The 26,954-nt window shown below is 40.6% G+C and overlaps 3 protein-coding genes across 3 annotated transcripts; all 3 read left to right on the top strand.

Moving 5' to 3' along the window:
* Positions 1-524: 524 nt before the first annotated feature.
* On the top strand, positions 525-14,687 carry rasa2 (RAS p21 protein activator 2). The gene is made up of 24 exons (XM_037267570.1): positions 525-847; positions 3,537-3,660; positions 4,520-4,623; positions 4,697-4,791; positions 5,838-5,914; positions 7,540-7,623; positions 7,707-7,779; positions 7,870-7,946; positions 8,372-8,473; positions 8,602-8,755; positions 8,911-9,059; positions 9,140-9,254; positions 9,382-9,456; positions 9,696-9,819; positions 10,139-10,245; positions 10,336-10,419; positions 10,535-10,612; positions 10,701-10,774; positions 11,014-11,120; positions 11,462-11,544; positions 11,637-11,845; positions 11,980-12,083; positions 12,213-12,393; positions 12,465-14,687. Exons 1-24 carry the CDS (start codon positions 790-792, stop codon positions 12,493-12,495), a joined length of 2,469 nt encoding a protein of 822 aa, XP_037123465.1. The 5' UTR covers positions 525-789; the 3' UTR covers positions 12,496-14,687.
* Positions 14,688-15,050: 363 nt separating this feature from the next.
* On the top strand, positions 15,051-16,880 carry rnf7 (ring finger protein 7). The gene is made up of 3 exons (XM_037268284.1): positions 15,051-15,282; positions 15,377-15,424; positions 16,401-16,880. The coding sequence occupies exons 1-3, from the start codon at positions 15,120-15,122 to the stop codon at positions 16,517-16,519; spliced, it is 330 nt and encodes a 109-aa protein (XP_037124179.1). The 5' UTR covers positions 15,051-15,119; the 3' UTR covers positions 16,520-16,880.
* A 742-nt stretch (positions 16,881-17,622) lies between these two features.
* grk7b (G protein-coupled receptor kinase 7b) lies at positions 17,623-20,572 on the top strand. Its single transcript, XM_037268471.1, has 4 exons — positions 17,623-18,337; positions 18,412-18,849; positions 19,350-19,621; positions 19,707-20,572. Exons 1-4 carry the CDS (start codon positions 17,741-17,743, stop codon positions 20,035-20,037), a joined length of 1,638 nt encoding a protein of 545 aa, XP_037124366.1. The 5' UTR covers positions 17,623-17,740; the 3' UTR covers positions 20,038-20,572.
* Positions 20,573-26,954: the final 6,382 nt, after the last annotated feature.

Raw genomic sequence — 26,954 nt, 5'->3', positions numbered from 1 at the left:
AAGGGGAACTATTAGTACTTTGAAAGTTACAATGGGTACATTTCAGAAAAATATGCAGCAATATTCCATAACGTGACTTTTAAACATTTATAAGCCATAAAAAATTAAAAGGTACTTTGGATGTGTGTGGTCTGTTTGAATATAACTCATCCACCAGATGCCACTATTTTCCTGCCTTTCCCATATTTTCTACTGTATTTAAAAGTGATTCAACAGAAATTATGATTGTTTGCATGTAGCCGACATCAAAGTGATGCTTTATATTTGTTCTTAAGTATGTTGTCTGACTTCCTGATCCTGCTATACGTATATTATACATTATTGACATGAAGCATTATAATTGTGGCAAATATGTGGGGCTTACATGACCAGAGAATTCTCCGCAGGTCCTCTTAACTGCATTTGTTATCCATCGAAATGTTTAAACATAACTGAACGCAAGAGTTTACATATATTATACAGCATCTGGATCTGTGTCAAGTGCAAAAAGTGTTGGCTACCATTGATGCGACTTTCGGCTTTTCCCATCCTGGGTCGCATCTTGTCTTCAAACAACGTCAATCGTGGCTGATTTTCATGTAAAGACGTGAACATCGGATTTGTACTGGCTCCGCTTGTGGGGAAGTTCTCCTCCGAAAGACAGCAGCGAGTGTTTATGCTGTGTTGAGGAGCCTGACGTAACGCGGCAGTAGGGCTGGTTCTCTCCCACTCTGCCTGCCTGCATTCATAAACGGATATGATAAAGCCGCGCTGAATACACCGGAGCAGCGACAACGGTCAGCTCTCAGCATGGCGGAAGAGGACGACGCGAGGATTCGGATTCTACAAAGCCTGCGTGGCAAAATATGTAAGTTTGGCCTCGCAGCTGATTCTCCCTGTTGGACCAAGTGAGTGACCGCGGGGATCAAGCTAGCAGTAGCGAGAGGCAAAGCCGAAGGGGCGCGGTGTGCTATCTTCATTCGCGGGGAAGAGACAGCCTGATCATCGGCTGCTTCTGCCGGACCGGGCTGCTGTTTTACATCAGTGTAGCGGTGGTGTGCTAGCTGCGGCTACTAGTTGGCCATCATTTCATTCATGAAGCCCGATGTCGGAGCCACGGCAGCTGTTCAAATAGCGCATTTGAAAACGGAACTCCGCTTGCTTAAATTTGGCCTCTGCTCTTGACTTCAGGTGCTCCATTGGAGCAAATCACATTTGGAGACAACTCTGGCTAGCCATCTTTTAAGTAACCATGTCAGTAGCTAGCGTTAGCACTCACTATTGATAATAATTAACAATATTAAAGCAATCACATTGAAAACAAACGGCTGACAGGTGGTGAGTGGGGAGGCACTCAAGCGACCCATTCAGTTTTGTGTAGGAGTGGAGTTTACTTACGATCTTATTAGACTTGGTATGAAAACATTAACCTGGTAATTAGTTTTTCGACACCTTTGTCATCTTATTTTACTGTTGACGATACAACCCGCATGTTCAATACACCTTTCAGTGTTTTTGTAGCGATTGGAAAGGCTGACCTGATATATTAGCCTTGGCGTCAATGTACGGTGGCTGAGAAGTGGAAGCAAAAATGGTGAAACTGTCTCTATACAAAACAGCTTTATTTTTAAAAATTAAATATTTTTTTGTAAAATATTTTCTAAATCAAACGTAAACTTTAATTATAAATTGAAATTTTAATATTTTTGTTTAGTGTTTTTTTTCTCCATGAATATAACTTTGATTTTTGCAAAACTTGCACAACTTGTAAGTTTAATTCCGATTTATTTTTGTATTTTTTCTAGACACTATATTATTGAGTTGTCTAATCAAACACCACTTCAATTTGTTTTCAATTTCAATTGATGCAAAGTTTTACTAACTCCGAGTCTGTCTTATCACAGCAAAGTTTACTAACTCCGAGTCTGTCTTATCACAGCAGCGTGATGTTTATGTGGACTTGACATGATTTTTTTTGTAAAGGTTCAAGCTCAAAACCATAGGAGCACAACAAGAAAGCGTCAGTTTCACTACTATGAATTAATCAGCTAAGCAGAACAAAATAGAGGAACTCTAATGTCATGTAACTCACATTGCCATCTTATGAAACGGCATTCTTCCACATTGACCCATTGTTCATTTTCCTTTTTCATACGCAATTTTTTAGTGGTTAATCATCTGTGATAGTATAAGATCAGCCATTACACTTTGCAGGGGATATTGTGAAACCAGCTGCACTGCAAAATAATGAATGACTTGATGGAATAGCTTGCTACTTTTTACAGGTTGACATATTACTGAGTTCTGATGTCAACAAGAATGCATGATAATCCAAGTTGGGGTTTAGTAACCTGTTAACAATCGCACCTAAATCGCTTTGAGAATAATTGTCAATTTTTGTCTATGTGAAGCCCTTTGAGACTGCTTGTGATTTAGGGCTATACAAATAAACTTGACTTGACTTGACTTAAACAAACCCTGAACTATTACCATGTTAGCTTGTCAACTGACTGATCTAATTTGTGACTTTTCTTGATTAGGTCCACACCAGTGTTTAAGCTTAATGCCAAGGACCAATTTAGACATCCATTTCTGTCCCGCTAATCCATTTAAATCTGACATGTTGTGAGGGTATTGACAGCCTTGTATCTGTTGGTTGTTGCATTTTACTACTTGCCGTTTAGTTTTTTTTTTTTGGTATTCATTCATGACGGTCTTGCAAAAAAAACTCATATCCTGTAATCTGGGTCTGTCTGCATGCAGCAGGCGCATGCAGAAAGTGTGTGTGTTGCAAAGCATTGTAATCACCCGCATGACACTGATTTTGCTGAGAAAGTCTGTCACACGAGTCTCAACATAATCATCTAGCAACATCTAGACTCCCTAGGATCATTTTGGTGAACTTCAGATCCCAACTCTGGTTCAGGATAAACTCTCCCAGCTCAAGATGGCCAACTCCCATCTGCAGGTGGATCACAGACATCCTGATGGACCAGAATCCACATGTGCGTTTGGGGAAGTCTGTCTCAGGGTATCAGCACCAGAGCCCCTCCTGGCTGTGTACTTTTCCCCCTGGCTCTTCTCCCTATACACCAGCTGCTGCACCTTCAGCCCCAAATCCGTTAATCTGATCAGTTTTGCTCTTCTCTTTGATAGTTTGTTGATTATGGCCATTTTCTGATGAGATTGAGGCAGGTCAAATCACTCGCAAAAATCTTCACACTACCACAAGATAATTTGTCAACATCATCTTCTCTAACCACTAGTTTTCTTTTTCCAATTAAAAGATTGTTCATTAGTGTTGTTTGTAGCCAAGTACCGCATTCAATTTTGTCTCAGTTGCTTCAAGATGTGATTAATCAGTTCCACACATTTATTAGTTTCTCAAGAGTTCAATAAACACTCATCTTCTCATACATAACCATGTTTAGTATTCAGCATAGATACATCTTTTATAATTACAGTTTAATTAAGTTCAATCTAATGCAGTCATAAATAATAGAAGAAGTGAATTTGTGCTTAGGGATGCTAACAATGTGCTTCTCAATGTGCTGCAGGTGAAGCTAAAAACCTGGGACCAGTCTCGGGCCCAAACCGACAAAGGGACCTTTGTACCTTTTGCACCATCAGCCTGGATCAGGAGGAGGTGTTCCGAACCAAGGTGTTTGACAAAAGTGTCAGGTAATTCGTTTTTAACCTGGATTTAAAAGCATTCACAACTGTGACTGACTTCATTTTTGGCATCTTATTCCACATTTACATCAAAAAGTGATTTACAGTAAAGTGTTGTTGGGTCTGACAGTACTACAAATTTCATTGCATGATACATATGAAACTTAGGTCTTCTCTAGGTGGTGTACATCAGCTGGGTTTTTTTTTTTCTCTTCCGATTTCCACGCTGGTGAAAAGAATTTTACACTCTCTGAGGAAGTGTGTCCTCCCACGCTCACCCCCGTGTTTCTCTCTCCACTGCCTCTGTTAAAGCAGTTCATAGTCACTCTTAAGCATCGCTCCGTGTATTTCAGTTGCTGTTCCCTCATGGTCCCGATTAAGTTTGTAGGGAAACGATCTATGACCATAGTCATACTCTACCTTTTATTTTCCTAATTACTTAGAAGCCTGTCAAGCCAACATACGAGATGGTGCAGTGTATGGGGGACAACGTTTGTGTTGAATAAAGACTGGACGTGCTAGCCAAACTAAAGTTAAAAAGAAAATTGCAAGTTACAACAATAAAATGAAACTTTATCGATTAATGTGTTCACATCGGATTTTAGATTCTCAGTGGGCTTTTGTACATTAGGATACTGTCATTCATAAATTTAAGTGACTTCAAAATGGTTTGAAATTGAGATATTGTTTTTATGAATTGACATTTAGCCAGCTGAATAATTAACTCTGTTGAAAATTGCTCTTCAAGTTAAAGTAAATTGAGCAACAACCATCACATTACAATTTTACTAGACATTTGTACACATTCCCTTCTTCACACCAAAGATGGACTCAAGTTTCTAAAAGGATTCTCTGCCTTTACCTACAGCCCTTTCTATGGTGAAGACTTCTACTTCGAGATTCCACGGCCATTTCAGTGTTTATCATTTTATGTTTATGCCAAGAGCGTTTTCCAAAGGGATTTACCAGTTGGTAAGCCATTATCGCATCTTTGCTAACTTTTTAGTGGCGTTCTAGTTAAATGCATTCTTGTTTGTCTTTTCAGGTAAGGTGTCAATTCGAAAGGATGACTTGTGTAAATACAAAGGGAAGGAGCACTGGTTTAGCCTTCAACCTGTGGACCCAAACTCGGAGGTTCAGGTAAACCTCATTTCCGGATGTACTGTGACTGCATAACATTTCTAATTTCTACGTCTCATTCTAAAGCTGTTGGTAATAATTATTGTTCTCATTCCACGTCATGATTTTGAAACTTTGAAAAAGCCATTGTTTATATACATATATATATATATATATATATATTTGTCAAAATGGCTATTGTGGTCTGTACACCACCACTACTGTACTGCTGTTGCTATCGTGTTGACTCAAACTGCCATTAGCCCACGCCAGACTATTCTGGGTATGTGCTGCTTCACTGATTCACTCGAGCTCGACTGCAAAGGTACACTGGAAAATGATCAAGGTCTCATTTTAATGCCTGCTCCCATTTGGCTCCTCAGACATGAACTCTGGTTGCTGTGTTTGCTCAGATTCAAATAGTCTAAGTCTGATCATGAAAATAACGTGAGGAGCAGCTTGAGACAAATCATCTGTCACATTCACTAAAAGCAGTTATGAGTGAGTGACTTAATTGGCTTGTCATTTATTTGGTCGAATACTTCCGGAGTCCTTAGCATTATATGGGCCTTAAGTTTGATTGTGCAATAAAATAACTTCACAAACGTTGCTAAATGCCGACCTGTGCGTGGGCGTCTTGTTTGTCTCTATCTCTCACTCTTTTTTTTTCAACTTGTTCTCTTGCACTCTGGCACTTCCGAAAGCCTTCACCACATCCGATCTTTGTGAGTGATGACAAAATCCACAGCTGTGGTGGCTCTTATCACACACACTGTACCTTCTGTGACATGAAACAGGAGGTAGTGCTTTGTTTGTTACAGGTCAAGCACTTAGTGAAGGAAACAACGACAGTTGTTACTAAATTAATTAATACTAGAGAAGGCTGTAAGATTAAACAATCTGTTGTCTGTTGGGCCTGGTCAGGTGACATTTGAATAATTGTGTCCATTATTTTTCATGAACGCAAATAAAATAAATAACGAGTACTGTGTACACTGTTCCAACACTGAATCATGGCTCGCTGATGTAACTTTTCACCAGCCACACCTTGTCCTCCTGTCGAACAGGGTAAGGTTCATCTCGAGATGAGACTGAATGAAGTGATCACGGAGAACGGCTCAGTGGGTCAGCATTTACTTGCGCAGTGAGTATTTACACTCAATACACTCTTATTTTGTTTGTGTTCCAACATTTTAACCACTTTATAAAATACTGACATTCATATGTATTTTTTTTTCAGAGGTATTTATTTCACACTGTGATTATTGTGTTGTTGTGGTTATAGTTTGAAGTGGTATACAATTGCATTAGAGCATTGTAAACTACTGTAAATTTTTAACTACTGCAATAAAAATATTGTTAAAATAATACATCTGTCAATCAAAATTGAATATTACTTTTTTTAGTATTTAGCTTCAGATCTTGCTCAGATATCTTTGTAGGTGTGGTTTGAAATTATTGGGCGAAATAAGTGTCATTTTTATATTCCATGATTGTTCTATACATTGTGTTCATCTCCTTTAACTAAATTATGCATTTTTTTGAAGGAGCCACATTAAAATATTAACAGCAAGATCCACAGTTTTTCCCTTTTGCTAACATTCCTGCACAACATAGGTCCTACCCCGTAAACATACTAATTATAATATATCTTGAATTAAACATTGTATGACATAGGAGGCCTATCTGCTCAGAGCCAACCACTCCTCAAAGAATGAGTAAAACTTCCATGCGAATGAGTAATGCTCAAACCTCATTTAGGCCTTACTTATCGTTTGCACTCGCCCTTTTACAATCGTTAAACAGGGTAATGAGAGGAAGTGATGGTGCCTAGGCAGGAAGCCTGCGAGCGCTGTGATTTTCTCTGTCATTCTCTCGCGCTCACTTTGTTTGGTTAAACTGTCACCTGCTCAGTGTCATCTCTCCAATGCACATGCATTGATGACAGCAGGTGTAAAATAAATACGGTTGAGCTCATAAACTGCACGCATCTGCTAGTCATGCTGTCACAGTGTGACTAATCACTCAAGATGATCACAGGAGACAGTAGTGCGGTGGTGGATGAAGAAATAGACAAAGGAGACTTGAGGGAATATTGTCATGGCGCCAAGGGACATTGTGCACAAACAACCCGGCCTTCTCTTGGCATGTCTTCTCCCTTTTGCGTGGCCTTACTTAGAGAAGGGCTGAATTCATTCTTACTCCCCAGTGACCCCTGCTTAGCAGCCACATCCTGTTTAGGGTTCCTACACTGTCTGTTTGTTTTCACCTGAAACACCTTTGAGAAAAGTCATAGTCCCTGAGCAACACGAGTCCTACATAAGGGCAAAGTGACACGCTTGATTGGCCAACCACTTTATGAATGCATGCTCTTTTTTTATCATTATTAAAATTCTGGGTACAATAATGATACTTTTAGAATGATCTCATAATTAGGTCACTCATTTTAAATTTAAAAAATAATTGTAAATAAACACTGCTATGACAACGATTCTAAATACTTCTTACTTGACAGTTCTCTAGTTTGTGAAACCACCATTGCTAATGTCACATTGTTTCCTTTTTCTAACTATAAAAGTGGATTTTATTGAAAATAAATGTTAGTGAAGAACTACGATTCAAGACAAACACAAGTTGCCAAAGCCGTAGAGCGAGATGTGAGCTAAGTAGCTGGCGAAAGGAGGTTCATTTGCCTGTTTTTATTTTGTGCCGTAAAGCAGTTAATAGTTGCTTACAATTAAGCCTGCATTTTCTTTATGATATCTGCAGAATAATAGAGTGCCAGGGATTGCCGCTAATCAGTGGGCAGATTTGTGACCCGTATGCCACTGTGTCACTCGTTGGACCTGCCAGGTAACATTTTTTCTAAATATTAGTTAAATGAGATATCGGTCTTAATCACAAACTTATTAAAATAATTTAACATTTCTCTTCAGGTCTGACCAAAAGAAAACCAAGGTCAAGAAGAAAACCAGCAACCCACTTTTTGAAGAGACATTCTTCTTTGAGGTACATTTGAAAGGTTTTCAAACCCATTACAGATACTCAAGCTTCAACTTATATGTTGAATTTGTAAGCAAAGCACATTTTCATCTTCAGGTCACACGGTCTAGCAGCTACTCCAAAAAGTCTCACTTCCAAGTGGAGGAAGAAGACATTGAAAAGCTAGAAATCAAGTTAGTACATTTTTATCTCATCTTTCCATTTGTGTGTCCTCCCAAAATATTTCCTTTCAAGCAAATTACAAAAAGTAAACAAGAAAATTTGCGTCAAGCATGTACTGTGCTGATAGAGAGCCTTGGTTTCTGGTTAAGGACATGTGGGGCTTCAATTCGAATGGACCCATAGCACTTGGTAAGACTAGACTAAATCAAAGGTAAACTTTCATGCATGGATTTGAAGTGGTACTGTTGCATGGATATTTGATTGGCTTTTCTAAACCAAGACCAAAAGCCACCAATGAAAACAATATTTTGAAGGCTTTGAATTTTTAGGTTTTTGACTTGTTGGTCGTGACTTTGTGATGAATGCCAGCAAGATCTTACATACTGTAATTCACCTGTACATCATACGTCAGTACTTGAATCTTGTATTTTTGCAGAGTTGATTTGTGGAATAATGAGAATCTGGCTCAAGATGTGTTCCTGGGGGAAACACGGGTACCTGTCAAGATCCTGCGAAATAATCACATACACAAAGCTTGGTAAGGAAACCGGGGCACAATTATCATCATATTTTATTTTGTCGGTGCTTGTCTTACTTACTCGAAGCTTGATAGTACACTGGTTTGTGCACGCATCACTACAAACAAAATATCTCTGCTTGTGTTAGGTATCTTCTTCAACCTAAAGGGAACGGTAGCAAGTCAAAATCGGATGATTTGGGATCCTTACGGTTAAAGCTGGCCTACGTTGAAGACACGGTGCTGCCATCTGCCTGTTACATACCACTCTGCAACTTGCTGCTCAAATCTCCAGATGTGAAGGTAGGAGAATGTAAAGTAGAGCAATAAGTTACTTCATTTCCAGCTGTAAACACTGACGTTCCCCATTTGATGTACTTTATGTACAGTTATAGTATTTTTGCTTAATTTCTTTATCCAGCCCGTCACCTCCTTCACTTTGTTTTCTCTCCTTTCAGCCCATCTCAGCATCATCAGCACATATCCTGGGGGACATTTGCAGAGAGCGATACGAGGCCGTTCTACCCATGGTTCGACTGCTGCTGCATCATAATCGCTTTGTGCCTTTTGTCTCTGCTGTGGCAGCATTGGAGTTGGACAACACTCAGTGAGAACTTTTAACTTTGTTAACCTTGCAACAAACGAATGTGAAGCAATTCAAACGATGATCATTTTTTGTCCATACAGGGAGGCTAACACTATCTTCCGTGGTAACTCACTAGCAACGCGCTGCATTGATGACATGATGAAGATTGTGGGAAAGACTTACCTCGCTGTCACGCTCAAGCCTGTAATAGATGAGGTACAAGAGAATACAAAGTTGGACTTGAAGTTGTCACTGAGCAGAATTTTTTACACTGTAGTTAAAAAAAAAAAAACATTGACCATTTTTGTCAAACTGTCTCAAATAGCTCTCTTTGTTGTCACAGATCTGTGAGTCCAATAAAACTTGTGAGATTGACCCCAATAAACTAAAAGAAGCGGACAATGTGGAAGTCAACAAGGTAGATATTTACTTATCGAATAAACTTTGTAATATTCAGGATATTTATATATTTTTTTTGCAAGCAAGACAAACAGTAAAATAATAAGGACATATAATTCCCCTCCCTAAGCTGTTGTGTATGAAATTAAAGAATGATATTGCCTATTCTCAAAGCATTATAACTTTTCAGTGTGGCACGAGTACACATTGCTAGTCTACTTACGATCATACTGTATATTAACAAAATTCTCTCTGTAGGAGAACCTACAATTTTATGTCCAGAAAGTCTTCTCGTCGATCACTCAGTCTAATGCCAACTGCCCGCCATCAATGTGTGCCGTCTTCAGGTCACTGAGACACTTAGCCTGTAAGCGTTTTCCAGGTAAATACCCTTTTGTTTTCTTAAAACCTTTCCAAACAACTCCAAAATGATTCTAGTGGAAGCAAGGCATGTGCATATTTGCCAATCGGAATCTAATTACAGAAAATTACAAAAATTAGATTTTCGGTTTCACATGGTGTGTCGCTAAAATTCATTAACATGGTAGTTTGATGACATTGGTTGCTAGTAGCAAAATAACCTTTGATCATAAAGATTACTGTATTTATAAATAAAATACAAAATTAGGTTGACCTTATGAATGTAATTAGAATGATTATCACATTATTTTGTTTTGGAAATTTGTGTTGTTTCTTACCAGCTGACCCTCACGTCCAATACTCGGCTGTGAGCAGCTTTGTGTTCTTGCGCTTCTTTGCTGTTGCTGTTCTTTCGCCACACTCCTTTCAGCTCCGCTCCCATCATCCTGTAAGTACCATGACTGAAAAAGACCCATCTAATGGGTGGACTAAAAGTTCTAAAGAAACCTTTTGTTTTTACCCAAATGTTAAATTCTAGGATCCTGACATCTCTCGAACCCTCACTCTCATCTCAAAAACCATTCAGACTCTGGGCAGCTGGGGCAGTTTGTCCAAAAAATTGGTAAGCACCATCGTTCACGTGTAACTCTTTAAAGTCAATAAAGTTTACGGCAACTTTGAGGTTCTTTAGAATAAAGGAAAAACCCAATCACATATTTTTCTTCTCCCACCTTCAGTCTAGTTTCAAAGAAACATACATGTATGACTTCTTCAAATCATTCCAAGAAGATAAATGCATTGAAAAAGTAAAAAAGGTATTTTTCTTCTATAATTTACATCTATTTAGTTATCTCCTGTTTCTTATTAATAGTCTAAGTACTACGTTTTGTTCTCTGACTGTAGTTTCTCGATGAAATATCTTCCAATGTCAGCAAAGAGTCAAGCGGCTTGGAAGACGCAGTAGTTCTGAAAGAGGGGTGAGTTTTCTTTCTAGAACTGTGGAGCCAGGCAGTCTGACAAAAGATTTTGGAGCTAGTTTTGGCTTCATTCTTAATTTAACTCATTTTATTTTCATTTCATCAAATTGTATTCTAACGTCACCTCTAGACTTTGCACATGAGTTGACTTATCCAGTGAATCTAGAAGTGTATTCAAAGTAGAAGGAAGCAGCATATTGGTGAATTGAAAGTGAAACGGCATGCTGGTGACTCTTTAGGGAAGTCCAGAAACGGGCCCAGGGGAGAAAGCGCCTTGGCAAGAAAAACTTCAAAAAGCGATGGCTTCGAGTGACAAACAGCGAGCTTTCCTACCACAAACAAAAAGGTGAGAGCGATATAGTCTTCATTCTGAAAGCTTTACTTGAGTATAGGTGTCCAATCTAACAATTTTAGTGGCCTCTCATAACAAATCAGAGCAAATATAGCAAATCTAAGTCAGTGAGCTGGATTGTAAATATATAGGATACATTATAGAGATTGTGTGAAGATCTGACTGCTGTCAATAACAAAAGGAAAGGAAAACGATTTTGGTAAAAAAGTATTCGATCATTTGGGGTTTTTTTTTTACTTCAATTGTGTAAACAGATGCCCAGAGCTAAAAACAAAGGTGACTTTTCGAAAGCACTGCTGTTGTATTTTCCCCTGACAGTAAGTTCTGCTTCTTAGGAAAAGAAGCCGACTGTATCATCAATGTGAAAAATATCCAGGCGGTGGAGAAACTTGACGAAAGTGCCTTTAACCGTAAAAATGTAAGCCTCTTACTTAACAAGTGATTCTTCCCTAAAAAGATTTTTTTTCCCACCAGTCTGACTTCAGAATGAAAATGTTTCTGGTGTGTCAGATGTTTCAGGTAGTTCATGCTGAGAAGCATCTGTACGTGCAGGCAGGAAATTGCGTGGAAGCCTGTGAGTGGCTAGATGTCTTGGGCCAAGTCAGTCGCTGTAACGAGGGCCGCTTAGCCACTTTTCATCCGTCCAACTACAGCGGCGGCTCTTGGCAGTGCTGTAAAGGCCAAAATAGCAGCTCGCCAGGCTGCAAGCCCTGCACCATGTGAGTGCCACCAAGTCAACCAATCTAATGTTCTAGTTTACGTCATTTAGATCAAAACAAACACAAAGCATCGGTGGCTCGCTCTCCTCAACAAATCTCAGCACTACTCAACTTTATTAACTCTGCTCTTTCAGCACCATGCAGGCCAACCTACAACTGGACATCGACTGTGATCGGGAAACAGAAAGGATTTTCTCGCTCCTCTCTGCAAATGACACCAAGTTGCAAAACATGGAAGGTCAGTGTCTAAGGCTATACAAATCAAATGTAGTCTTCCTGGAGATACCTTCAAGTTATTTATTCTCAATAAAAATGTATGATCGCCTTTTAAAAGTGGATTACGCAACATTGTATGTACTCTTCTTAGATGCGTGTGCCAGTTTGGCAGTATACCAGGGCCCCCAGAGAGAGCAGGAGGAATTTTCTAAGTTTACTATTCAGGAACCTAAAGAGACCTTTCAGACGCTTAAACAGCTCCGAAACATCATGGTGGAGCTTCAGCGGCAGCACGAGATCCGAAATGACACTACGGCGCAGTACGGCAGTTTGTGAGTATTTGCCGCTTGGCTGATTCTTTTCAAGAAAAGAAAAAAATTAAACGGTGCTATTTATTTTTCAGGGACAACCCGATAGTGGGAAAAACCTCCTAGACGAGCTGTGCCTTTGCACCAGCGAGATCACACCAGTGACACAGGTCGGATGTTCTTCGGGAGTCCCAGTGAAGAAAGCCCAACGGGAAAAAAGAAGAGCTTAGACTCCCAGTCAGCGTTGCAGCTTTGATATCCTAAAAACGAGAAGTTAACTTGTTCATTCCTCTGCACAGAACCAGACAGACTGCCATTTTTGTTGTTATCGTCTTCATGTCCCCCCTCAGCTTCGTAGTTCTTTTATAAAGAGCCTCCTTCGTAGTTCACGTCCACAGCTGTGTGAGTAGGCTGCTAATTTAATTTTATTCACTCAGTTTTAGTTGAATGGCTCTGAGGATGGACCGTCTAAACACTATGATGTTTTAGCATCTTTCCACCTCTGAACAAATATGTACATTTTCCAAGGTACAGAGGGAATAGCCAATCTGCCTTTCTTTGGATGTTCTTTAGCATGACATGCTGAGGGAATGAATAATGCAAAAGCACTTTAATATTTCTCCAAATGAGAAACTAATTACTGGATACTTGGTGTATCAGCGTTCCCCATTTTGATCAGTTACATGATCCTGATTTTGTCTTTTCAACCCTGTATAGTAAAATTTATAGCTTGGTTGATTTTATATTTTTCTTGACCAAAGACAATTTCATAGCTCTGACTTGAAAACAAAATTAATGTATTTTGAATACGACTATTTTAAACGTGGAAAGAAATGTAATATCTATATATTTGTGTAATATCTGTTTTAATAATATATCATATATTACTTTTTTCATGACCTGTGGCAGCAAATGATTTTTTTTAACCTGTTTGTGACTCATATTGGTACGAAACTAGTATCTCAACAGGTTGACTACACATGAAGGAAATCCAAACTGTGTAATGTACACATTTCTTGAGACCTCTAATGGAAGAATCTGTTCATGACACTTCTGAAGCTTCACTGCCACAACATATTTTAAAAAAAAAATCCACAAAGGGAAAGAAATATCAAGCAACCAAATCCGGATATTTGAAAGCACATCATTTTTCAAAATGAATCAGTGCCAGTGAAATATATTTTTTATACAGCATTCTCCTAATTCAGTTGTGTTAGTGAGCCATGGCACCTTATCTTTTATGGCCTGAAATCTCTATATCAGCTCCCTTTCATAAAGCATCACATGAAACTTGGATTTTTATTGAAATTGTGACCATATGGAATTAACCTTTTTTTTTTCCCTGTTATTTTGGTAGATCTATTGGAAATTTATTTCTCATGTTTTTTATATTTAATGCAAAAAGAAAAGATTTTGTAAGGTCCCGCGCCCCTTTTTTATGCTATGCTATTGATGTCAAGCTGGTACAACACCCTGTTCACTCTTTTTGCAGGCTGTATTGTTTTGCAGACTGAAAGGGGTAACCAGATTCTTGAGGCAGGAACATTTCAAACTCAGACTCTATTATTGCACAATATGCTTCTGTAGTTTTAAGAAGGGACCATAATCTTGTGGCTATAGTGTCCTTTATTTGTGCACATTAGTATAATTGTATGTTTCTGTTATGTTCCTGAAAATCCATGAGGTACAGTATGGTTTTATTAAAATAATGTGCCTGTCACTTTTCTGTTAAGGGCAGTCTTTTGGTAAAATACAGCAACTGGCTTTTTTTTTCTTTTTTTTTTTTTTGCCATGTTCATAGCAATATTTATAAAGTAAAAGTAATACAAGTGAACCGGGAAAAATTAATCCAGATGGGAGTTAACATCCTCATCTGTTGTGTTTTAGAGAGACAAAACAAGGTCCAGTTGCATTTTGTGACAGAATCAAAAATATCATTTAAAGCACATTGCTGTAATTTGATCAAATACTGGATATCTATGTGCCATTGTTATTTGTTGGATGTAGTTCACTTCTCATGACACAGGTCATTCCCTCTGAATGTCTCTATAAATGTCCCTTTTTTTTTTTACACTTTTTTTTATTTTCTAAACTTGGTCTATTTGTGTCAGTTTAAACAAATGTACAATAAACATTCTGCCAAAGCTTCTCCTGCTTGTGGAACATTCCCAGACAAACATTTTCAATATTGTCATAGTTTGTGATGTGAGTGTATAATGCATTTAGTTCATTTATAATTTCTCATTATGAAGGCTATGTGGGAGGCTTTCATTCCATTTGAATTGAAAATAAACTTTGGAACAAATATGAATAGTTAAGTCAGCCTAGATGTCTATTTTGGTACTCAAAATTTGGATGAGCCAATGGAATGTGGCCATGTATGTCATAGTAACTATTTGAGAAATACATTTGCACCAAAAGCAACTTTAATTTTTCTCATGCTTGCATCAGAGTTTACAGCAACATTGTTGTTTTGTTACAATTATAAATATTGAAGACAATAAACATTTCTAATCACCAAATATGTGTAATGTGTGAATGTGCAGCATTACCTTTTTGCACGTTGTAGAAAGCAGCAACGGACAGATCTGACACATCCAATATGGCGTAAGCGCTGACTCACTTGTCTTGCACTTCCGCGTCTCCTAACTGTGGTAATGGTCACCGGCAGTTGGCCTTTCACGTCCATTTTGGTTGTCTAAGCTAATCCTGCTAGGCTAACTGCTGTGGCTTTTGGAGCTGATGCAGACATGGATGACGGTGACGATCTCGGAATAGTTCTCTCGCACAACACTTCTGGCTCCAAATCGGGCGGCGACAAGATGTTTTCACTAAAAAAGTGGAATGCTGTTGCTATGTGGAGTTGGGATGTGGAATGTGATACTTGTGCCATTTGCCGGGTGCAAGTGATGGGTGAGCGTGTCGACACTAGCTAGTTTAGCCCAGCTACTCTCCACCGAAATGCCGGTCGTTTACGGTAATTATAACTACGTTTAATCTTTTATAGATGCTTGTCTCCGGTGCCAGGCGGAAAACAAACAAGAAGACTGTGTTGGTAAGGTGTTGTCAACAAACACACACGCTAATATTTCGCCTCTTGTCAGTTATCTCAACTAAATGACATACAGTGAGTGGGTGAGCACAATTTTAGCTAACAAGGGGGTCCTCGATTTACCCTCCGGACATACGACATTTGGAGTTTACGAACATCGCGCATCACAAGAATGTAACATTTATGCAAAAATTACTACAGTGAATTAAATAATTGAGTAATTTACTATAATTAAGACTCTTCTTAACGATAGCTTAGTGATAGATAAGGCCCATTTCAACCGACGTCCACGTTTGAGTTGCTTGTCATATAGGGGAGTGGGGACCCCTGCTACACATGCACACTGCAGTGATACATAATGCACAAATTGAATTAATCATACTGCCTTTAAAAAGATAAAGCCCGGATTTGTTCAGAGTTATTTGACAGTTTGTTTTATATCATGATAAGGCTGTGATTTGTATTGCATTAAATCATATGTGGAACATATGACCAGCTCAGTGGTAGACCAGCTCAGTGGCCTAGTGGTAGAGTGTCCGCCCTGAGACTGGAAGGTTGTGGGTTCAAACCCCGGCCGGGTCATACCAAAGACGATAAAAATGGGACCCATTGCCTCCCTGCTTGGCACTCAGCATTAAGGGTTGGAATTGGGGGGTTAGATCACCAAATGATTCCCGAGCGCGGCACCGCTGCTGCTCACTGCTCCCCTCTCCCCCAGGGGATGGATTAAAATCACATGGGGATGGGTTAAATGCAGAGGACAAATTTCACCACACCCAGATGTGTGTGTGACAATCATTGGGACTTTATTTTATATTATTTATTATTTATTATTTATATGCTGCATTTGGCCAACTGGGAGTGCAGATAGCACAAAGTCTTTTTTTTTTCTCTATTAAAAGTATGTGCCAAACTGTTGCTTGTTGTGAACTGAATTGACTGTTTAGCTCAATGTACAACATTTTGCCCTGTTTTGCAGTGGTTTGGGGAGAGTGTAACCATTCCTTCCACAACTGCTGCATGTCCCTTTGGGTGAAGCAGAACAATCGCTGCCCCCTCTGCCAGCAGGACTGGGTGGTTCAGAGAATCGGCAAATAAGGCCAGCACCTTGGCGACGTGATTCAAAGACGTCACCTACGGTGGACACAGATATGGCCGTGATCATTGCGACGCCCCGTGCAGAGCCGTGGTCGACAACTCGCCTTGGCCATTTGATTGCATGTTCCAGTACTCCCAGTGTCAGAGGCAGGCAGTAAACCAACCAGGTGGATCCCACAAAACTCTGACTCACGGCTCACGATTGGTGTGCGAGGACACTGAGTCATGAGGAGAAAGAGGGTGACACTTTGCAGTGTGGGGTCATTTATTAGCTTTTCAGGTTTTGTTTGTGGAAGTGTTCGCCACACGTTAAATATGTGACTGTAATTTTTAGGAATAAAAGTTGGTGTAAATTGATGAATTCTGCCTCTTTTTTTGAGCATTTTATGGCATTATATTACCAATTTTAAACACGTGGTCTTGTTAGCATGCTATTTATGAATATCCCACTAACCACACAACTGAAATAATGGCTGAAAGTTTTGAGCAATCTAGAAAAAGAAGCATTCAGCAATGTCCTATCCTCCAATATAATTGGATTTTTTTTTTTTTTTTATCTGTCCCAGATTCACACTCACAACATTGACTTAAATGGCCTATTTAGGACATCTACTAAGCTGGTCAAATTATCCTTATTCCTCTACATAGCCGTGCGCTACCTTTTTTTTTGTAGAAGTACCAGCACATGCATGGCCACTTCATCTTGTGTTCATAAAACATGCTCAAACCAATTCAACATCCTTATAGGTCAACATACTTTGCAGTTGAAACATCTTTAAAATATTAAATCAAAAAAATTGTGTTGATCCATATATTATTTGAACGACACTATGAAAGAGGCACATGGATCATTGCGCAAGTGGTCATTGCGTGGCTGGTCGGTGTACCCATACATGGTCTGACTAATTCCTTGAAATCCATTGAAAGACTTAAATTTCACCTGAGTCCTGCCACCTATGACGTGAGGTTACAGCACACGTATTACTCACATGAACTTGGCGGCTCCTAAAATAGGCCCGACTAAATCCTCTTAAGTTCAAACCACATAAGTTGCTTTACCTCTGGGCCAACAAATCCCAGAGGATAGTGGCACTATTAATGCTGTAAGGGGTGTGTCAAGACTGCAGGGATGCTTGCAGGTGCTAGCGGGTGCTCTCCGGATGCTTGGACCATGTAGAGGATTGGTTTAAGGCCCCACGGTTTACAGGTGGGGCCCCCAATATGAGCGAGCTGCTGGTGAAGGAACTGGTGGCCAACACAGCCTACCTCAGGGCTCAGCAGCTGGACCAGAATGAGCTGCTAAAGGAGAGACTTTCCCTCAAACTGCCCCTGCCGAAGAGCTTCTCAACTCTGCAAGAAGCAGATGGAAAGCAGTACGAGTCACTTTGTGAGCAGCAGCCCATCGGCAGGGAGTTGTTCCGGCAGTTTCTCCTCAGTTGTAACCCCCAGTACGCCGCCGCCGTTAAGTTCCTGGACGAGCTGGGAGAAAGCCACTTTGCCGAAGACGACGTTGAAGAAAACGCCAGGCGGAACCTCATGGCTCAGTTCTGTAACCCTGAATCTAGGAGCTTTCTGTCTTTTCTCAAAGCAGACCCTGGGGATACAAGCAAGCGCTTATCAAACTACATTTTCGACGAGTCCTCGGTGAGCCACATGAGAGAAGCCACAAGAGACTTCCTGCGAGGAAAACCTTTCTCGGAGTACCTGAGGAGTCCGTTCTTTTTCAGGTTTCTGCAGTGGAAGGAGTATGAGCGACAGAAGATTAGTGATAAATACTTTCGTGAGTTTCGGACATTGGGGAAAGGTGGTTTTGGTGAGGTAGGTGTCCAAAGCAAAACTGTTGCAAGAGAATATCAGATTGTAGGGTAAATAAAAAGTGTTTTGTAATGCAGGTGTGTGCAGTGCAGGTGAAGACCACAGGAAAGATGTACGCCTGCAAGAAGCTGGAAAAGAAACGCTTGAAGAAGAAATGTGGCGAGAGGTTGGCCCTTCAGGAGAAGAAGATCCTGGAGAAGGTTAACAGTCTTTTCATTGTCAACCTGGCCTACGCCTACGATAACAACACCCACTTGTGCCTGGTCATGGACCTGATGAATGGAGGAGACCTCAGGTTCCACATCTACGAACTCGGAGAGCGCGGTCTCCGCATGGACCGCGTGGTTTACTACGCAGCTCAGATGACCATGGGCCTCCTTCACCTGCACTCCATGAACATCGTCTATCGTGATTTGAAGCCGGAGAACGTGCTGCTGGACGCTTATGGCCATTGTAAACTATCTGATCTCGGATTGGCTGTCGAGCTGCCAAATGGGAAAACGATCTGCCAAAAGGTCAGTCTGGTGGCCTACTCATTGCGTGCAAGGAAAAATGTCGAATTATAATTAGAAATGATGCTCCCAAGCTGTAAAAGTCGTGTCACTGCAAAGCTACCATAGCATTATTTTCTGGGAATATGCTTACGTCAGTGTTCAGCATGTGTGTTCATCCCTGAGTGCAAGGGGTTTACCAGAAATAGATACAGTAGAATGGTTCTTAGTCCAGAGTTGACAGACTATAAAGCACTCCGCATGTCCCAAATAAATCCTATTAAAAGCTGGCTAACTTCTAGTGACGGGAAACTGAAGCTTCAAATTTGCTTCATGAAACTGCTGGCAGCCCAATTTTGAACAGACTGCCATGGAGAGGAGTGTAAAAAAAAATTGGTTCACAAAGCAAATTTGAAGCTTCATTTTCCCGTCACTAGCAGCACTTCCTAGGAAAAATTTCTTTACTTTATGGCAGCGCTCCACTTCGTAATATCTCCTCTCTGTGTGTCCGCTCGTTTGTTCAGGCCGGTACAACCGGTTACATGGCCCCCGAGATCCTGAGGCAACAGTACTACAGTACATCCGTGGACTGGTGGGCCCTGGGCTGCAGCATCTACGAGATGGTGGCCGCTCGCCTGCCTTTTCGAGATTTCCGCGAAAAGGTGCAGAAGAGCGAGGTGACCCGCCGCACGCTTGAAGACCTGTGCAAGTTTCATCACAAGGGATTCGATCCAGCTAGCAAAGACATCATCTGTTGCCTCCTTAAGAAAAAAGTAGCACATCGCCTTGGATGCCAGTAAGTACAAATACATTCTCAACCAATGCAAGAAGTTTGGATCCATCATATCTCCTCCCCTCATACCTCTTATTTTTTTTTATAGCAAAGGTGATGACCCACGAAAACACCAATTTTTCAAGAGCATTAACTTTCCTCTCTTGGAGGCGCAGCGGTTGGAGCCCCCCTGGGTGCCCAAGCCCAACGTGGTGTACGCCAAAGACATCGACAACTTCAACGACACTTCGGAAGTTGGATACATTGAACTAGATGCCAAGGATGAGAACTTCTTTAAGGAATTCAGCACCGGTGCAGTCGCAGTCTCTTGGCAGAAGGAAATGATTGACAGTGGGTTGTTTGAGGAGCTCAACAAGCCAGAAAGGAACGGCCATGGCCGAGCGATGGCATGGAACTCAAAGACGTGTGTCATTTTATAACACCCCCCAAATATGGGATACTTGTACTTGATACTGGTTTCAAAAATAATCTTTACACAATAAGTCTGCCTACCTCTCATAACTTTAAAACTGCAATCCATTCTCATTTAACAGTTTGACTTCAATCAGTCTTGTGCCAGCAGGTTATCGACTGATATTCTAATAATTACCACTTCGTGAAAAAGCATTTTTTACCGGCATATTATTAGAAATGGTTTTGTTTGCAGAGGAAAACCTTGGTGGAAACGTGCGTTTGTGTACTTTTCTGCAGCACTGCTGGAGTAAGTGCACTTTGCTTTGTTTACAGCGGAGTTCAAATCGAAACATGCAGTCGTAGTCTATTACCAACTTTTGTGAAACGCTGTTAAATCGCAGTTACGATAAATATTTGTATAAAGAACACTCCTAGGCCTTAAAAAAAAAAGTGCCTTCTTGTGCAGCGTATGATAAGCTATTGCTCAATCTTGTTCATTTTATACAGACACGGTTTGTAATTATAACCCCCGAATTACAGTTTTGTCAGTCCTGTCATAAACCAAATGGCTTCTTAAATATGCCGGTAATCGTGATGAACGTTTTCTTTACTGTAGCTCACAGATTTCATATGTGGCGTGGAGTAAAAACAAATTCACCACTAGATGCCGCCAGACATCCACAAAAGCGTTTCACACCTGACAGGGACATCAAAAGTGCTGACTTTGTTTTGACTAAGAGCCATGGTAAATATTTCAATATCCTACGTAACTTCACTAAACAATTCAACGACAGATGGGAAACAAAAGGTTGAGGTCAGCATTGCATTGCTGCTTTAAATCCTAAATGTGTGTGTCCCTTTCCATGCTTTTTATGGAGTTATCCCACATGACTTAATGCCTGCCTATTTATTGTGATTAAATATCAATATTAGCAGAATCTAAATGATGTATTTTCTGATGTGTAACTGTGCCATGAAAAAAGTAATTTCCCTCTTGCATTTTGCAGAGTTTCCCCGCAAGCTCATCCAACAAATGTGTGCATCATTCTCTTAAATTGTTGCTTGGAGCTTTGGAGGGTGTTTTACTAAGATGACGTATGTTTGGGCAAGCCCTGTGAAAACTTTGTGTAGAATGACGCAATGTTTCAAAAGCGGAAAAGCCCGAGCGGCATTTTGTCAGCCGTGGTAGATGATGTGCAGAGACTCTAATCACATCATAACATTAGGTACACATGCCCAAGACAATAACAACCTTCCTCTTCTAATATTATATATTCATTCAACTGTTTATTATTCTGGATGTATTGGTTAGACTGTCATTGGGTATTCTGTGACCTGTGCCCTTTCGTCTGTGAGGGCGTAGGAAGTGAGAAAACATCTATCGGTCAGGACAGAGAGGTCATTGACTGTGCGAGGAAAATGAGAGCCACTCATGCGAGCGTCGAACCAGTTAAGGGGAATGTTTCTATTTTAACAACAATGGTGACAGCTAGCCAGCAGAGGTCAAGGTTAACCTACAAGAATGAAGACTCAAATTAAGACTTGGAAGCAAGTTATATGACTATTGTTGTGGTAGCAAGGTCACCCCCACCTCTCCACAGGAAGTGTTTATTTTTTGGTTAACGTTCAATTTGCTGTGCTTCATTGCTTGAATTCCTCACATTTCAACAAATAAGTGAATTCCTGCTGTGCAATCCAACAGGATCTGTGTGTGTGTGTGTGTGTGTGTGTGTGTGTGTGTGTGTGTGTGTGTGTGTGTGTGTTGCACCAATATGCTTGTGTGATTCTTTCCATAGTTTCCTCAAACCCTGGGCACACAGTGCTCGAGTGGACATAGTTAAATAAGCTCTCCCGCTCTCTCTCTCTTACACACACAGACTCACACAAATAAATACACACACACAGACGTCGCTTTGGGGCCATTTCTCAGACTTGCCGTCATTTACGGGAGACTTTCCGTAACACTTACTCAGAGCAACATCAGCTTTTGGGCAAACGAGGACACAGCTTGTAAACAGTCCAACAATAGCTCATCTCTCCCCCAAGCTCAATTGCTTCAGTACAGAAATCTGTCTGTCATTTACAGCCATTATTATTCAAGTTGAAGGCTGCCTTTGGTGTAAAGTAATCCCTCTTGTTACTCGTAAAGCTCGTAAAGTAACTGTGGAGCCATTGTTCTTTTTAGAATAAGGACATATGTGAGACTTCTTTACTTGGTTTACTTACGAAAATATGTTGTTTTTAGTCACTATCGGAATATAATTCATATTATTAAATTAGGATAATACATGATAATGACGTCAACATTGCACACAAATCATTTTTGAAGTCTTTCAAACATCACCCTTCCCCTCATATCTAAACACTGCTTACTCCTCACCTGTCGCCCTAAATAAAATTCCCCCCCACAAATAGAAAAACCCCAAGGAAACAGCTATAAGTTCAAGAAGTCACAGTATCCCGAAACCTGAGTCAGCTTGAGTCGTTTAAAGCTGCCTGATGTTCCTTACCCCCCACCTCTGCTGGAGGCTGATTGGAGATCAGCACTTCAAACGCGGGCAGAGGGTGTCGGGATACGGGCTAATGCAGCAGGGAAGCACTTTACAACCCTTCTTCCTTTCAAAAAAAAAAAATGTAGTGCATATGTTCATGTACTTTGATTACAGTACAAGTATGTGTGTGTGTGTCAGTGGAAAAGTGCTTTAAAAGCATTTGATTCACTGGATGACAGTAAGGCAAAAACAGAAATATAAGCTGCAGGCTGGTATTGGTTCCTTCGACTGTATCAGCTTTGATTTAATTAGCTGGTTACTTAGTGCATTCTTTGTTAGTGATGCAATATGACGAACAGTGTGGAGTTACTCCAAGTTCTCTTTCCCGGTCACTTCCAATCTGTCACTGACATTTTATTCACTAACTGTATCTCCATTGAGTGCACCACAGTAGGGTCACTTGTGAATTGGAGACTTTTTTTTTTTTTTTACACTCTTCACTTCCAATGTTGAGATACAAGCAGGTTGAACTTGTTTCTGTGCCATACTGATAGCAGCGATCTAATATTGCGGAAATTCCCCACGCATACTTTTCATGCCATTCACGGTCATCGCTCTTCATTCACTATGGAGACAATCAGACAGAGCGCAGGTCTGCATTGTGTCCAGCTGGCAACAGTCAGGTGATGTCATGCAAGTAGCAAAGGGAGGTGAGGTTTCCAAAATATCATGGGAGTAGCTCAGGAGGTCATCATTTTACAGTAGTGATGAGAAAATGAAGCTTCAAATATGCTTCGTGAACCAGTTCAATTTTTGACTCCTCTAGATGGCGCTCTCTGTTCAACACTGTTGCCCGTAGCTCTGGTGCCAAAATCGACTGCTATAGTAGTATCATGTTCTTACGGCTCTTCACCTTGACCAAAGCCGCACTTGCAGATGAGGGAAAAAAAAACAGCCCCCCCAATTATGGTTAAAATAATCAACGGCTGGCTTCATTGCGCCTTAACACATTCTTTTGGGAGACAAGATGATTTTTTTTCACCTGATGTTTGTCTTTATATAAGTAGGAATGTGAACCCTGAAGAAAACCGGGCCTCATCACCCTATAGATTACCATTTCGAGTTTCAATATGTGAGAGTAGCTGTACGATTGCAAACAAATCACATCAGCAGTGGAACGATTTTCAAATTACTATGGAACATCTCTGACAGTATCAATAAAAATGATACAGTTTACACAAAGAGTGGCAGTTTCCATATCTTGACAAGCTAATTCAGGGACACCAAACAGGCTGGTGTGTCTCAGCATTCCAAATCCAACATTGCTCAAGTTATTGTTGCTTTGGTAGCGAAGGCCATAACACATACTATCGAATGTTTTCACGAGGAACACATTTCAAATCTAAGACCTCTGGTAACCTTATAGGCTTTGTTTTGGTCTGACGTGACTCAATAAATATGACAACTAAATATAAATACGGAGGATTAAAGAGCTAAGCTCTATCTTGTGACCATCATGAGGATGAGCCCCATGAGTTCCCGCTCCCTTGAAAGCCAGAATAGATAAATACACACACGCACGCACGCACGCACGCACACACGCACACACGCACACACGCACACACGCACACACGCACACACACACACACACACACACACATACACACACACACACACAGTGCCCAGATGTTTTTCAGCATTGCCTTGTGTGACTCTAACATCATTTGTTCTGCTCTGCTGTTGACCTTTTGTTGCTTTTCAACACATTTTCAACTTTTCCACTTCTTTAATTTCTACAGAAACACAAAAGCTGAATAGATGTGTTCATTGATGCGCATAAAATGTATGTTTGCAAGTATCCAATTCACTGTAGTAGTACACACTTGCTCCGGAGGTTATTTATGGCAGGATGGGGGTGTTAGGTTACAGTCCCACTTGCAAAAAAACAGGCAGTTAATCTTGCTAAATTTGTCTAGTCGTATGATCTCCCGACCGCTGATCATCTGTTGGGTCACCTGACCTATATTTAGAAAGGTAGTTGCATTAAGCCAGCACTTATGGACATTATCATAACTGATTGCCGGGGATACCACGACAAACACAGCTCCATTGTTGATGCTCTTGTGAGTCTTTGCTTTTCTTCCAAAAATATGCAGCTGGTAAAGATGAGTTTATTATATTGACACTATTCTATTGTTTCGTAGGGAAATTTATAATAATTGAAAAAGTGCTGCTATGCAAAATAGCCAGTACACAACTTGTATAGTATAAATCGGGTAAATTTCCTGTCTGATTCAACACGTAGCCAATATGTAATAAATGCAATTCCCCCAAAAACTGACATTTGTGCTCATGCAACATTAAGCTGGTGAATAAAACATTGCCGTGCAGTTAATACGTTTTATGAGCGTGACGGGTTGAGCTCGGAACAAATGAATCCACTTTATTACGACTTATGGGAAATATTTTTTGGGGGGGGAAATGAATGAAAAACAACAACTTGCTGAACAGATTCTTGTAACATGCTCTTGGCACATTTCTACCTTTACGGTCAGTCCGAAAGGTGAAAGTTCTGTACGCAGCTGCCGCGGGTCACATGCTTTATCAGATTGTTAACACATAATAAGCACACATACTCTTGTTAACATCAAAGTGTATCTTACTTTCCATTCAGTGCATTGATCCATGTGTTTTTGCTATTAGTGCATTTCATCATTACTGCCGCTTAGTGTGAGGAGATGGAACATTTTTCTGAAGATCTGTAAATATTATCTCCTGAACACTGAACACACGCACATGACCGGACCTTGGCATCTCTGCAAAGAACTGGTGGAGCGGCCCTCACTTCTCATTTGCCGTTTGAGTTGGCATTGGCAGACTTCTATGGACGCACGCACGCACATACACACATGCACACACACACACACACAAAGTACTTCGTGGAGCCTGCAGGGAGCCAAACTGCTCTCACCTGTTGTCTCTGGCAGCCTAAAGAGGAGACGATTAGCGCCCAGTACTGACAATATGTTCTTTGTTTCCCCTCCTTGCCTTGCTCCAATTCTCCGCCATCTTTCAGTCTGTCACTTATGCCACCACGTTCTGTATTTCTCACCCCGTGGGCCAGATTCACTAAAAGTTTGAGTTGCTTTTGCATGGCGCTAATTGGTAAGATTGGAGCAAAAACAGCGACTAATTCACGTGCAGATGGTGAAATGCGTCACAAACTATGATGCCAGGCAGAATGCGTCGAGGTGAGAAATTGTCCACATCTATGCAAATGAGGCTCATTGACAAACAATGTCTAATTCACAAACACCAGCGCTTTGGGGGTGTAAATAATGAGCAGGGATAAAAGTGGCCCTATAGTCAATGGAAGCTTCTTCACGCGTTATCAGCGCAATGTGAGGAAACATTTCGAGTCCAACATATACAAGACATCTATTAATCATCCGAACCACTTTTTTTTTTTTTTATTATGTGCAGTGCAATTTAGAGTCTGTCCTCACAGCGCATGCCATTAAAGCTGCAGGGGAGAAGTGGGCAGATTTACCATTTCCTGGACGTCATCAGTGACTTTGACTTAATATAGTTGAATTATTTTGCTTCATGAATCAACTCAGACTTGTTTTTTTTTTTTTTTTTATCTCTTGACCAGTATCCTCTATGAGCAGTTCTCATTAGTACAAACTTCAAAATAAGCATTATTGTTGTATGGTTGTTTAAGTGCTGGCAACCGGCCCAGTGTGTTGCCAAGTTAGAGTGTAAAAAAGTGTATGTTCTTCTACAAAAGCTGACTTTTAGTCAAGTGACTTCTTACATGAAAAATTAAAAAAAATTCAAAAGTATTTCAAAATACGCTTATGAAAGGTTAAATGTATCAGATATAGAGATCCAGCTTGAGGCCATTGAAATTCTTCCTCCACTAACTGTCTTCTTGTTTCTTTTGGCACTCGTGAAACTGCAGCTCAGTCACTCGGTTTGAATTGGCGCTGGTGAGTAGCTGGAGCACAAACAGTTACCTGTCAGCTCCCGCTGCGCTCCCCCCCTTCACCGTTACACGTATGGACCGACAACATAAAAAGCAGTATGAAGCGTGTCCTGTCCACGTCATTGGCGCTGACAAAAAATATCTTTTGCAGCTGGCTTTACAGACAGCTGGAGTGACGGCCTCAGACACTCTCTGTGATTCCGCCATCCACTAATGTCAAAGCGCATTTGGGGATGACACAGCTGGCTGCAGAAAGCCTCGAACAGCTTTAGTGGATTGTGATCCGACTTGACTAAATACATGAAACTGAATCAGCCAAGTGTTCCTGTTCCTATTAATGAAGCATGGCTGATGGCTTTGAGTCTCTGGAAACCTCAAATTCTTCTAAGTTTCTAAAAAGTGGAGGGACAGCGGGAGTCCTATCTGCCTCCTCACCTGAATGTACCTAATGAAATGTCTGGTG

This window comes from Syngnathus acus, chromosome 13 (genome assembly GCF_901709675.1).
Source record: "Syngnathus acus chromosome 13, fSynAcu1.2, whole genome shotgun sequence".
In the NCBI taxonomy this organism is placed as follows: domain Eukaryota; kingdom Metazoa; phylum Chordata; class Actinopteri; order Syngnathiformes; family Syngnathidae; genus Syngnathus; species Syngnathus acus.
The sequence above is the reverse complement of the archived record's forward strand: the minus strand, read 5'-3'. Positions and strand labels throughout refer to the sequence as shown.

Coding starts and splice junctions, on each gene's coding strand:
- rasa2 (XM_037267570.1), top strand. CDS start 790: ATGGCGGAAGAGGACGACGCGAGGATTCGGATTCTACAAAGCCTGCGT. Junction 7,624..7,706: donor TCACTCGTTGGACCTGCCAG/GTAACATTTTTT, acceptor ATTTCTCTTCAG/GTCTGACCAAAAGAAAACCA. Junction 10,420..10,534: donor GCAGTTTGTCCAAAAAATTG/GTAAGCACCATC, acceptor TCCCACCTTCAG/TCTAGTTTCAAAGAAACATA.
- rnf7 (XM_037268284.1), top strand. CDS start 15,120: ATGGATGACGGTGACGATCTCGGAATAGTTCTCTCGCACAACACTTCT. Junction 15,283..15,376: donor TTGCCGGGTGCAAGTGATGG/GTGAGCGTGTCG, acceptor AATCTTTTATAG/ATGCTTGTCTCCGGTGCCAG. Junction 15,425..16,400: donor CAAACAAGAAGACTGTGTTG/GTAAGGTGTTGT, acceptor CCTGTTTTGCAG/TGGTTTGGGGAGAGTGTAAC.
- grk7b (XM_037268471.1), top strand. CDS start 17,741: ATGAGCGAGCTGCTGGTGAAGGAACTGGTGGCCAACACAGCCTACCTC. Junction 18,338..18,411: donor GGAAAGGTGGTTTTGGTGAG/GTAGGTGTCCAA, acceptor TTTGTAATGCAG/GTGTGTGCAGTGCAGGTGAA. Junction 19,622..19,706: donor GCACATCGCCTTGGATGCCA/GTAAGTACAAAT, acceptor TTTTTTTTATAG/CAAAGGTGATGACCCACGAA.